This window comes from Leuresthes tenuis, unplaced genomic scaffold, assembly GCF_036924035.1.
Source record: "Leuresthes tenuis unplaced genomic scaffold, fLeuTen1.0.hap1 SCAF_8, whole genome shotgun sequence".
Taxonomy (NCBI): Eukaryota; Metazoa; Chordata; class Actinopteri; order Atheriniformes; family Atherinopsidae; genus Leuresthes; species Leuresthes tenuis.
In genome coordinates this window covers 11,110,033-11,121,895 of record NW_027325362.1, presented here as the reverse complement: position 1 = coordinate 11,121,895, position 11,863 = coordinate 11,110,033, and the positions used below count along the sequence as shown (strand labels likewise).

The following is an 11,863-nucleotide window of genomic DNA, read 5'->3' as shown; positions in this document are numbered from 1 at the left end:
CAAAGCTTGATATTTTATTCCACTTCTAGGCTGAGGAATGAAACAACTCGAAGCTATGATAATAGCCTTGCAGATGAATAACTACATTATATTTCACAGTGTATTTCTATAAATATATGTTCATTCCACAGAAGCTGGAATTCAAATGCACATGTGAACTTTGTACTATTTGTGAGCGATCCAACAGAAATTCACAGGAAGCTGTGTGGTTTTATGTTAATTAACTAAATGTCCTTCGGGTTCTTTACCCTAATTTTAGCCATGGTAAAAGCATACAAATGCCCTTAGTTTAAAACACCTTTTTGTGAAATATTATAGTCCAGAGAGCAACCACACAACAACAAACACCACTGCATCGCCAATCTTTTAACATATAGAGATTAGCACACTTTAATTTTCATCAGAATGCTCTTTTGGTGCTCAAAAAGGACACAAAGTGTCGCATCAAGAGCATAGAATTGCATTATTTTCTTACAGCATTTGCGCTCTGTGTTGAAATATACACTGTTCATATTTAAGTTTTCAAATGCAAAAAGTCAATTAAAAAACAAGCAAGTCCAATTTTCACTGAAATAGAAAAATTTATTGAATGTAGTTAACTGACGGTTTAAATTACAATAGAAACAATGATATCTTTCATCATATGGAAGAATGCCTTTCTTGTCCTTTGGTAAAATAGAATGACTGATTTGTAACATTATGCCAAACCAATTGTGAATAAAAAGAGTTATAGCAGCTCTTTTTTAATTCAATTTTCTCAGATGTGATATGAAGCTTTAAATCCAGTATCTTATCAGTCAAAGGAAGAAAAGGAAAATAAAACAAAAGTACAAATTTGCTATTATTAATTATACACATGGTGTATTTTGTACATATAGGGAAGTTTGACTGCTTTCTTGTGAGACTCAGAGTTACTGCATAATAAGATTTTTTTTTTCCAACAAATAAAGTGATACAATTCATATACAGGGGTTATGTGGAGACACTTATAAGAATGTTGTATTGTTCTTGTAATGCTTTTTTACGTGGACTGCAGTGTTGAACATACAGAGCAGTCAGTCAGTACTCGATTTTGTTATACAGGTTGTATAAAGGTAACGCTGGCAGGTTGCTCCCGGGGTAATACAGGGGCGTCGGAAAGGCGATAGATCGGGGAACCGGTACACGCAGTAAGTTGTTATCTCGGAAAACCAGCGGCATCCCCACTAATGTCTGTGCGGAGGCGTGGGCCATGTTGGCCGCTTCCAGTTCAGCTGAGAGCTGCCTTTTCCATTTGTTCCTCCTGTTCTGAAACCACGTCTTGACCTGAGTCTCCGTCAGCTGTAGACTGGAGGCTAAACAGGCCCGCTCCGAGCTGCTCAGGTACCGCTTCATGTCGAAGGTGGACTCCAACTGGTACACCTGACTCCGGGAAAAAACTGTGCGCGTCTTCTTCTTGGCCGAGTTGCCCTGCTTGTCCGCACCGTCCGTCTGTCTCTCCTCCGACATCGGTGACATTTGATGGCATGGTCTTTCCTGCTCCTCCTTATAATCCTGCAGTAGAGGCTGTGACAGGTGCGGCCGCCGTGCGAGCCCCTCATTGCCAGACAGAAGTCCTTTAGGGGGACCTGAATGCAGCACGAGAAGGAGATGAGTGTCACGTCTACCCGCTTTTGCAAGGATGCATTATAAATATGCTCATGGAAAATAAAAAAAAGATACAGTCAAATTTAAAGTTGATCAGGAGTGAACTTCAAGTTATTAAATCAATATATGAAAGCCTGTGACTTTTAAAACAAACTCTTCCCCGTGAGTATTCCCGGCATGGCTACAGTAAGCTCTTAATTAAATCCCGCTCTATTTAACGCACTATTGACGACGTGCAGTCCTGCCTTTTTGGAAACATGTTTAATCAATTAGCAGGCTCAATTAAATTTGAAATGAGAGGTAACATAGAGAGCTAATTATCTGACCTTCCACTCTTATGCTGCGATGATAGTCTGCACATAGCAAACGAGTGGAAGTGGATGATCTGCCTGTCAGTGTTACAATTACAAACACAAGTTAATGAAACGTGACCTGGAATACAAAGAAAAAGCAAACCAACAAAATACAAAGAGGCCTCTTTTACAGTAGAGTAAGAAGTATAATATGCAGGATAATAATTTACATGACAACAGTAATAATAATGTTAATAATATTATGGCATTTTCTCACCTAGACAGGAGAATCTGTGGTTTTGGTGTTGCGTGCACGGCTCGCTGTGACCCGTGTCGGAGCAGAAGCAGTCCGCTGAGTCCTCCCCACCGCTGCACTCCTCCTCGGAGGACACGGACAGCGAGCGCCTCCGCGGCGGCGGTGGCTGCGGCCCCTTGGAGAGCTCCTTGGTCCCTGAGCGCGGCTCATCAGACGGTGTGCCTAAAATAGACTGAATGGTAAAGCTGGAAATCGGGCCCGACGAGCACTTGCTCCCGCTGTCCTCTGCGCTACTCATTCTCGCTTCATAACAGTATGAAAGTATTGACTGAATCGCTCTGTCCGCTTGTATTCCGTGATTGCTTTCTGCACGACTGGTGAGTAAAAATTACGAAAGCGTCTTTTGTCTGCTGTTTTTTCCCCCCACCCCAGCCTGTTTAATTGTGGAGTTTTAACATTGAAGGAGTTGGAGGTGTTTTTTTCTTGAGCTCAGGGAACATGAGTGTTTTCCTGGTCCTCCTCTTCACGCTCTGGATCAGAAACAGCAAGGTTGCGTTGCTTCATTTGCATGTAGGTAAGCTCCTCCTGGGCCAATAGCATTCGCCAACATAAGCCCGGAAATTTCAAACTCCTGTCATGTTTTTGAGATGGGATGAGGAGAGGGAAAGAGCTGAAGAAGAATAGTTTTCTACATTCAACTTACACCAGGTAATATTCAGAATATATAGCAAGGATAACTTGTGAAAACAGATGCTCTCTGCGGGGAAACCATGCATTATATTCGCCTATAACAGCATTGAGATTTACGAAAAATAGAAAATTTCCATTTTTCTTTTTTTTTGCTTCTAAGAGTTTGGACTATGTTTTAAATGTGCAGCAGGGATTATTTTAAATTCATATTTATTTTGATGTGGTTTGTTCAACATGCCCAATCAAGGAAAAGCTCAGTCAGCTGTGAATAAACCGAATCAAAAACTGTCATGTTGGAGTTTTCTCTCATCCCACACATGCTTAATTGGCCGGCGTGACGGCAACAGAAGCAAAGCCCAGAAACTAAGACAAAGGCTTAACTCATTTGTCCCCTGAAAATAATAAACTCATTCTGCATCCATTATCTAAGAATTAATTTGATCATTACCGAGCTAATCTGCCTGGTGATGACCGCGCCTGGAGTGGCGGCCGGCTAATTGATTGACAAATTGATTGGAGGTGGTGGGGGCTGAGTATGAGCACGCGTGCATGCGTGCGCGCTCCTCCCACCTTCACCACTCACGTTCTGTGTGCGCGCGTGTCCCAGTGGTTGTGTCTGACTGCGGGACAGATGCGAGGCTGACGGTTCGGACACATCCTCCCAGTTGGTCAGCTTTGTTAACACGACACGTCGTAAATGGTCAGTATTAATCAGGGTTTGAGGTACGAATACAACAGGTATGTGTTGTTTAGACAGTTTGGGAAAGGAGAAAACACCTGAGCTGATTAGGGACTGATGACATCAGATTATGTCGTCATTATCCGAGGCATCCGGATCCATGCGTAAATATCGCCTAGTTGGCGTGAGGCCGGCAGCTGCTAAACGGTGTTACTAAAACGCTGGTGGGTGGGTGGGTGGATGGGTGGGGTGGGTGCAAATATATGAGGGCAGGGCGGATGCTGGATTTATGGTGGTTACACATACGGCGTGAAATCTTCAATGACAGTTAAATGGGTTTATTTTATATGCCTTTCTTCTCATACAAAGACCCTTGTCAGTGAAGCCGCCTTCATCACTTTCAGAAGACTTAAACCAAGTGAGATAGGTTCATGACTGTGATAGTAGACACAACAAGCTGCTTTTGTGCTGAAGAGAATAAATTACACGTGTTGGTTTTTTTGTTGTTGTTGTTGTTGTTGTTTTTTATGCCAGAGTTTGCGTTTATGGGGCAGTCGCAGAGGCCGAGCGCTGCAGTTCCTTTTATTTGTATGGAAATGTTCATCCCCTCCCCATGTCCCTTTGTCGCGAGGACCGGCGAGGCCCAAACAGCAAGGAGCGGGCCTAAGTTCGTGCTCTATCACAATGATAGGTTGTGTATAGCCGCCCTACCGCAATAACAGAACAAGATCTTTAGCAGGGGAGAAAGGTCTGAAAAAGACAGATGAAGTTATGAGGCGCTTTGATCTGGGAATCAAGCTTCGATAAATATTAAACAAAGACCCTTTACACGTGTGTATTATGATATATGGCGTGTCCGATTCTAAAATAAGGAAATTACCAGAGAAAATGATATCAATAAATTTTCTAAGTATAAACGTTGATTATGTTTCGATTTTCATTCAAGAAAGCGGGGCCTGCTCTTTTTTCAGGAGGCGTTTATGTGCGTCCGTGCGCGTACGTGTTTGTGTGTGTGGGTGGGTGAGTGGGTGGATGGGTGTGCATGTGAATGAGAAAAAGAGAGAGAGTTGAACACGCAAGCAGAGCACCCAAGCCCTGGAGGTGTACAATTTATGTAATCTGAGTGTGGAAATGAACTGGGTAATTTATTGGAAAACACAAAGTCAGGAAGATTGGATCAGTACAGCCTATCCAAGGGCTCCTATCCATCAAGTTCCAATTAACAACCTAACCATTGAGTTTTAATGGCTTTCCAATCTACTGCCCTGATAGACTCATCAATTCCTCGGGGAGAAATTAAGAAAATCGACCGCCCCTCGGCGTTTCGGTGTCATTCTTCACAGCAACTATATGTCAAATTAAAAACACAATTAAAATTTAAACTGTTCCAATCAGACGGTGCCCCGCAACCTATGTTTCACTTAATAGAACTTTGATGAAAATCTGATGCTCGCATTCAATCAGAAAAGCAAATGGCATGGGTATAAAACAAGATTTGCTCTTCAAGAAGTGTCAGAAGGAGTTGTTCGAACAGACGAGTTTTGACGCGACGGGCTTCTCCCTGGCCTGTGATCATGGAAATATACAAGCAGAGTGTGTTTGTAACGGGATAAGCTCAGACGGCTACATGAAAGGTGCTTTTGAGGATTGTGTTGAACTTTTCCTGAACAGTCACGTTTGGCTCCCTTTGCTTGGGGCAGCCACCGAGGAGGATGTTTGCTGTTTGATCTGTAATAGATATTGGAAACTTTAAAGTTGAAAGTGTAAACATTCCATCTGATGTATTTGCTCTATAGATTTGTGTCTTGGGAATCTGCCTAACTTCATATGTCACGCGTATTATTCGTTCATCTTTTGCCATAACAAAATCTCTAACAATTCTTGAAATAAAAGCTTAGATCAAACTTTAATAGGCATAGTCCACTCGTGAGCTGAAAGCAGCTGCAGAAAAGAGATGGGCATTATGCAAGGTGTTCGGACCACTTGTGGGTTCCAAAACTGCCTCTAAAATCACGATGGGGCTTAAAATTACACACCCAGCCCTCCATTTTAATGTAATGCACTGAGCGCTGTCATGGCCACGTCCGTTTATCCCCGTTCGTGCAAATGTGCTTTATCTGATTTTGCCCCCACTCTTTCTCCTCCTTTACATAAAGATGTAGCACAAATGGAAATTATCGAGTGGTAATTTTTTCAATTTATGCGCGCAAATCAAGGTCAGAAGCTTAGCCGAAGCTGCGTGTGAACGTTGCTCTTACTTGACGCAGCATGCTGCAGACGTTCACAGATCGATATGTGCCAGAGGAATAATGCCATACTAATCTATTAATTTGCGGTAATGGGGCCGTGTTGAGCGTGCATGGTAGGTATACGTCAATACTCGGGTGATCTGATAATATTTGAATGAACCCTTTGTCTCTTGATGAGGTCATCATAGAGAGTTTATATCTGGCTGATTAATTTCCAATAACCGTATTAGCCCACAGATGAAAACAATTAATGGCCTCAAAGGTTGTTCTGACTGAAAACGCACATGCCTCACAGTTGGTTTACACATCATCTCATCTGTTCAGCTTTGACTTTCACCTGTTTACTTTATTTCCAACGCTTGGGGAATGCAAATGTAGTGGGGAGCTGTCTGTTACAAGATATTTTACTCGTGCGCTACAGGCTTTGCAAGCTGTCACAAACAAACAACTATGAAGCAATAGATTGGCAGCTCGTGCGCCAGATACCGAGTACACTGCAATGGGGTGGATCTGCTCGTGTTTCAACGATACAGAAACTGTAGTTTTCTAAAAAAAAACAGCCTTTAAACTATTATCTTAATTCATCATCATTATTTTTTTTATCTAATTTCTGCGCAGATCAACAGAGGCTAACATGCGTGCCGCCTCCAAACGTCGAAGTTTCAGCCCCTCGTAAATTTTGCAGATATCAGAGAAAAGATTATTAGTAAATAAAGAAAAAGAAATAGAAAGAAAATTCGAAAATGACACATTTAGCAAAAACACGTGTAACCCTGTAAGATCTTTCGCTCGGCTTTGTCAGTGTGAGGTATAACCTCAATCATGTGGAGGATTATCCCTTAATACCCCCAAAATAGTCATTACTGTCGAAATAGTGTTTTAATTGTGCGTTGTCCAGTCCAATGGAAAACGGCAGCTTTTTTCTCAAACCTTGTGAAGCTGGAATGGCACATTAGAAGCGGCTCAGAAGTTAAAAATGATCATCTATTTTTCTATTCTATAGAAAAAAATCTATATAATTTTATATATACATATACATATGTGTGTGTACACACATGTATGTGAATTTCAGATGTTTCAACATCACAGCCATGTGTTTCTACGGTAAGTTACTCTCCTCTGTCGTCCTTTGACACCTGTAGGATCTTGTGTAACAAAGTACCTCTTTAATTATTCATTTCTAATTTGAAATTTTACATCTTCTTTTACACCACCTTTTCTTATGGATGACGCACTAATTAAAACAACAACATTAATATTGGCTTTAACTGAGGAGATACTTTGAGATGCTTATTTACAGCTAAAAAAAAGAAGATTAAACACTGCCACTAAGATGTGTTTTGTATGCGCTACACCCCGAAACAAATTCCGCAGTCGTCCTATCACTTTAAGTTCATAAAGTAGTCAAATGACGACGTTTTGTACTTAAACGTAAATCTTGCCTTGAATCTAAATATGAAATAAAAGTGATTATTTAGAAGTAAAAACGGTGCGCAGCAACAACAAAATAGTCAGGAAACGTGCCGTACATGTTGCACTCATACACACACACACACACACACATATGTCCACGGAAGAGGGGGGAAGAAAAACATGTTAAGAGACAGCAGCTCATACTTCGAGAGTAATTTCCTCTTCTGAATACATTACCCATAATTTTGGCAAGATGGTGCCAATTACGCATCTAATTGACCGAACCACTCTTTATGTAAAATAACGTTTTAAAGTGCAGAACACCAAGATGATTAACGAAACCCACCTGCCATTGCTCCAAGTGTGCGGGCGTGTGGGCAGGCATGAAGTATTGAGAGTTTTTTCTTTCTTTTTTTCTAGCATCTGTTTTTTAAACATAAAATTAATGTAAAAGAAAAAACAGATTTTAAAATTCGTTACAGAAAATAATACAAACATGCCCAAAAACGTAAGGAATAGTCTCCATTTATTTCACAACATGGTTCAGCAATACAATATCAAAACGTTGTCTTTATCTTACAAAGGAGAAGCCGTATGAGGAATCTCCTATCCCCGCGCCTCATTAAATATATACATTTACATATTTTTTACACCAGTGTAGTCGATTTTGAACCCCTCCTGTTCAAAAACACAAAGTAACTGAGGAGACTTGTGCTCGAAAGACGTGTCCGTGTAGAAGGAGCGAGAGAAAGACTTGCTAACGCATAAAGCTACATGGGAATTTTACAGCTCTAGTGTCTTGATTGTCCCCCGTCAAGCGCTTTAAAAAGAAAAGAGGAGGGAAAAAGAAACTACATCAAAGCGTCAACTGTACTCCGACATGGGTAGATGACAAAACTGGTGTTTCCCGTTTAGTGGAAGCATTCATTCACAGCACACAGTCAGTGTATTGCACATCATCTGTCATCAGTTGTGGAAAAAGTAAATAAAATCAAATGAGTGTGCTAAATGATAAGCTGGCCGCGCGAGTTCGTTGTAAACAAGGTAGTTTTTGTACATCACATAGAGCTGGCCTGTCCTGCAACAGTCATGGTGTGAAAACAAGGAAAAAAACTCTCATCAGGCAGTGTCATGGGTCCTGAGGTGATACTCGTATAATAATAATAATAATAATAATAATAATAATAATAATAATAATAATAATAATAATAATAATAATAATAATAATGTCGGATCATGTGTAAACGGCACCCTTATTGAAAATGACACAATTTATTTGCCAAATAGGTCCATGGTTGCCTGACAGTGACAGTCTTTTCTTAGTTTTTTTCTTAGTGTCTTCACTAGCAGTGTAGTATAAAAATATTGTCTATTCTTAAACTTTTATGATAAGTTATGAGACACCAACTTGTGCCACAAAACTCCGCTGGTTTCAAACCGGTCTGAGCAGCGGCACAGATGTGACGATGGGATGGGAGTAGTAGACGCCGGGGTGCGGGAATGTGAGCAGTGGCTGGCTCACGGGCACGTTGGCAGCGGCGCCTCCGCCCTCAGAGGCCGAGTTCTCGTGGTAGAGGATGGGCACCCGGACTATTCTCTGCGCTGCGGCGTGGCTCAGGTTGGCGGCCTCCAGCTCCGCTGCCAGCTGTCTTTTCCACTTGTTCCTCCTGTTCTGAAACCAGATCTTCACTTGAGTCTCCGTCAGGTGGAGGGACGCGGCCAGGCCGGCTCGCTCCGAGCTGCTCAGGTAGCGCTTCATGTCGAAGGTGGACTCCAGCTGGAATACCTGGCTCCGGGAGAAAACCGTACGCGTCTTCTTCTTGCGGCACGGCTTCTTGTCGTCGTCCCTCTTCTTCCACTCCTCCAGTTCATCTTTTTTGCCGTCTTCTGTGTCGCTTTCCTCAAGGATTATCTCGTCACTGCTTTTGTTGTTGTTGTGATCGTCGTCCTCGTCGTCGTCTTTGGCGTCTGGCTCGGATTTGAGTACAAGGTCCGGAGAGTCTCTGTCCGTGCCTGAGGTTGGAGATGAGTCTCTGGCTGCTGGTTTCTCTGTAACTGAAATGAGAATACATGCAGTGATATGTGGTTATAAACACAATGGTCTATGTGTTTAAGCATGTATTACAGCCTGTTGATACTGAAAAGTCAGTGGGCTTTGGGGAACCTAAAATGGTAGACTAATAAACAGTGCCAGGATAAATGGTTTCTGTCACAGACGATACATAAATCATATCAGAGGTAGACGTGACCAATAGCACCATTGTCAAATTTATTCAGACTGTAATTTTTATACCAATAAACAGAACATATTTGGGTACATTAAGGAAGTTCAATATGCTTTAAATTAGAATATCTAAAATTCGTCTCTTGACACATAAGTGTTAAAAAATAACTGCAGTTGTATTTTCGTTACATTATAATCGTGCCAATTATATCTACGTGCTGTAATTCCACATGTATTACTCAGAGTAAGAGGTGGGTAGAAAGGTTGTCAGGGACCAAGCCGCGGGGGTAAGATGTGCACCGTGACGCTAAGAGACAAATCAAAAGCACGCTGCGCATCGTCACCCTCATCCAACGATTTGATGATGTCTACTTCATTTTATGCACAGTGTGTTACTTTATTGATCTATCATCCCACGTCGTGGCATAACAAAATAGGCCTTCAGAGAGGACAGGGTGTTAAATCATTAGCCTACACACTAAGCGGAGAGAGAGAAGGAGAGTTATTCCAGTCACAAAAAACGCACGAAATCTACTTTTATTGGTTAAATTTGTAAAACGGAAGTTCAATGGGTTTTGTAGTTGTTATAGCGCAAGGTTCTAATATGTGGTTGCTGTTTCTATGAATAGTGAGATTTACAACGTCTAGGCTTTTTAATGACAAAGGAGAGTAAATGTCAGACTTAGACATCAGAATCAAAGTGTCACAGCTGCTGCTATTACCTTCGGTTCTGTGTAGATGAGCGGCTGAGCTGAGGGTGTAGGGGTACCACCACGCCGATGTCCGCTCCAAGTAGTGAGCCGGTAGACTGAACCTCTGTGCGGGCAAGTCAAAGCGTGGAAAGTTGAAGTCCCCGACTTGAGAAAGGGAAAATCCTCCCTCTAAGGCCGCCTTGGTAGCAGCCAGTACCGGTTTGGGCTTGGATGGCTTGCTATCACAGTTCAGCAGGTTCTTAATGAAGAAAGGAGAATCCTTGGCCGGAGCGCACGTCTCTTGCGTTGTCTCTGGCATCGCTGTCGTCGTGGTCTGAACGTGGGGGACCACGGAAGCAGGATTTTTTTTTTCTTTTTAAACGGGAGGGGAAAAGCACGACTGACTCACAGACTGTGGTTATCCTGGTTGCGAGAAGTTCCTTTTTGCTCTTAAACTCGATTTCACACCCGGGTAGCGCTTGGAAACATGCGTCCTTCTAGGCTGGAAAAATAATCAAACAAAGTGTTTGAGATGTTAAAAAAAAGACACGTACAAACATGGACACGTCTAATCCCGGAGTCTTCCGTCAAAACGCAAACTGTGTCCACCGTGTCAGTCAGTCGGGCGTCTGATGCTAATGATGAAATAAAAATGTCATCCAAGTTAAATGTGGAAAGTATAGGCGATTGGGCATGTACAATGGCAAATGGGATTAAGGGAGAGACGGTGAGGGGAGGGAGAAAGAGAGGGAGAGACCATCCTCCCCTCCCTGTGAGCTCTGGCTGCAGGCTGTGTGCGCTCCCCTGTTATTGGTCTCATACAGTCCAATTAGCAGCAAATAAACACGGTGCCGTTACCGCCAAAAAGAGGGTTTGGACCGACAGAGCGAGCGCCCCCCCTCAAAAAATAAGTAAATAAATAAATGACTCACAGTCCATTCCGTGAGGTTAATTATATAGTGTTTGTTTTCTTTTATTCATACTCTGTTTTGATATACCTCCAACATATGAAGCGGAGTCCTGAACTTCCAGAATGATCAGAAATCTACATTTTATAGTGTAAACATGTTATAAAGCCTGTGCAGACCTGCAGGCTTTCAACGCTCATAGCCTGAACTTGCTTTAACTTACTGAGTTTGCTGAAACATTGTTTATATATATATATATATATATATATATGAAAGAAATAAAAAAAGAAGAAAAACAGATAAAATCAAATCCCACCAATAGGTGTGAAGTCTCAGGTTAGCAGCTATCTTATCTACACAACAACTCACTGGCCCAGATTCCCCACTGCCAGGCAAAGTCATTCAACAATAACCGCCATGCTTAGACAGCCCCTGTGGTATCAGAATCATGTGATTATAGATCGATAGTAAAGTCTACTTATTTCTGCAGAGTTATTAATAAGCCTGTTTTCATCATGGCTTGAATAAAAACAAATACGGCCAACAGGAGAGACACCACTTCTGCCAGCACTCTAATCGTTAAATGGTTCCCAATTTTTGCACCCTGAGCTCTGAGCCACGGTATGAAAAAGGCCCGCGAGCAGGCTGCAGCTCCTCAACGTGTCACCAATGGGCGATTAGATTCATATTTCTAAATCATTGATTTCCAGCGAGGGCCACTTCCACAATGTCTGCAAGTCGCGCAGTCATTTTTTCATCCCTAATCGATTTCGTTAATTTATCCCTCAGATTGCACTCTTTGTAAATGTGCTATGTATATTCACTCATTGATA

General features: G+C 42.0%; 2 protein-coding genes across 2 annotated transcripts; both read right to left on the bottom strand.

The window, feature by feature from the left end:
- Positions 1 to 255: 255 nt before the first annotated feature.
- Positions 256 to 2,701, bottom strand: hmx2 (H6 family homeobox 2). Its single transcript, XM_072390344.1, has 2 exons — positions 2,197 to 2,701; positions 256 to 1,607 (listed from the first exon to the last, which is right to left on the bottom strand). The coding sequence occupies exons 1-2, from the start codon at positions 2,471 to 2,473 to the stop codon at positions 1,060 to 1,062; spliced, it is 825 nt and encodes a 274-aa protein (XP_072246445.1). The 5' UTR covers positions 2,474 to 2,701; the 3' UTR covers positions 256 to 1,059.
- Positions 2,702 to 8,398: 5,697 nt separating this feature from the next.
- On the bottom strand, positions 8,399 to 10,809 carry hmx3a (H6 family homeobox 3a). The gene is made up of 2 exons (XM_072390343.1): positions 10,153 to 10,809; positions 8,399 to 9,261 (listed from the first exon to the last, which is right to left on the bottom strand). Exons 1-2 carry the CDS (start codon positions 10,439 to 10,441, stop codon positions 8,639 to 8,641), a joined length of 912 nt encoding a protein of 303 aa, XP_072246444.1. The 5' UTR covers positions 10,442 to 10,809; the 3' UTR covers positions 8,399 to 8,638.
- Between the last annotated feature and the right edge of the window lie 1,054 nt (positions 10,810 to 11,863).

What these genes read in the sequence shown, in the direction of transcription:
- hmx2 (XM_072390344.1), bottom strand. Translation starts at nt 2,473, where the DNA reads ATGAGTAGCGCAGAGGACAGCGGGAGCAAGTGCTCGTCGGGCCCGATT. An exon ending in CCACAGATTCTCCTGTCTAG is followed by an intron (nt 1,608 to 2,196) that starts GTGAGAAAATGC and finishes TGCTGCATTCAG; the next exon opens with GTCCCCCTAAAGGACTTCTG.
- hmx3a (XM_072390343.1), bottom strand. Translation starts at nt 10,441, where the DNA reads ATGCCAGAGACAACGCAAGAGACGTGCGCTCCGGCCAAGGATTCTCCT. An exon ending in TCATCTACACAGAACCGAAG is followed by an intron (nt 9,262 to 10,152) that starts GTAATAGCAGCA and finishes TTCTCATTTCAG; the next exon opens with TTACAGAGAAACCAGCAGCC.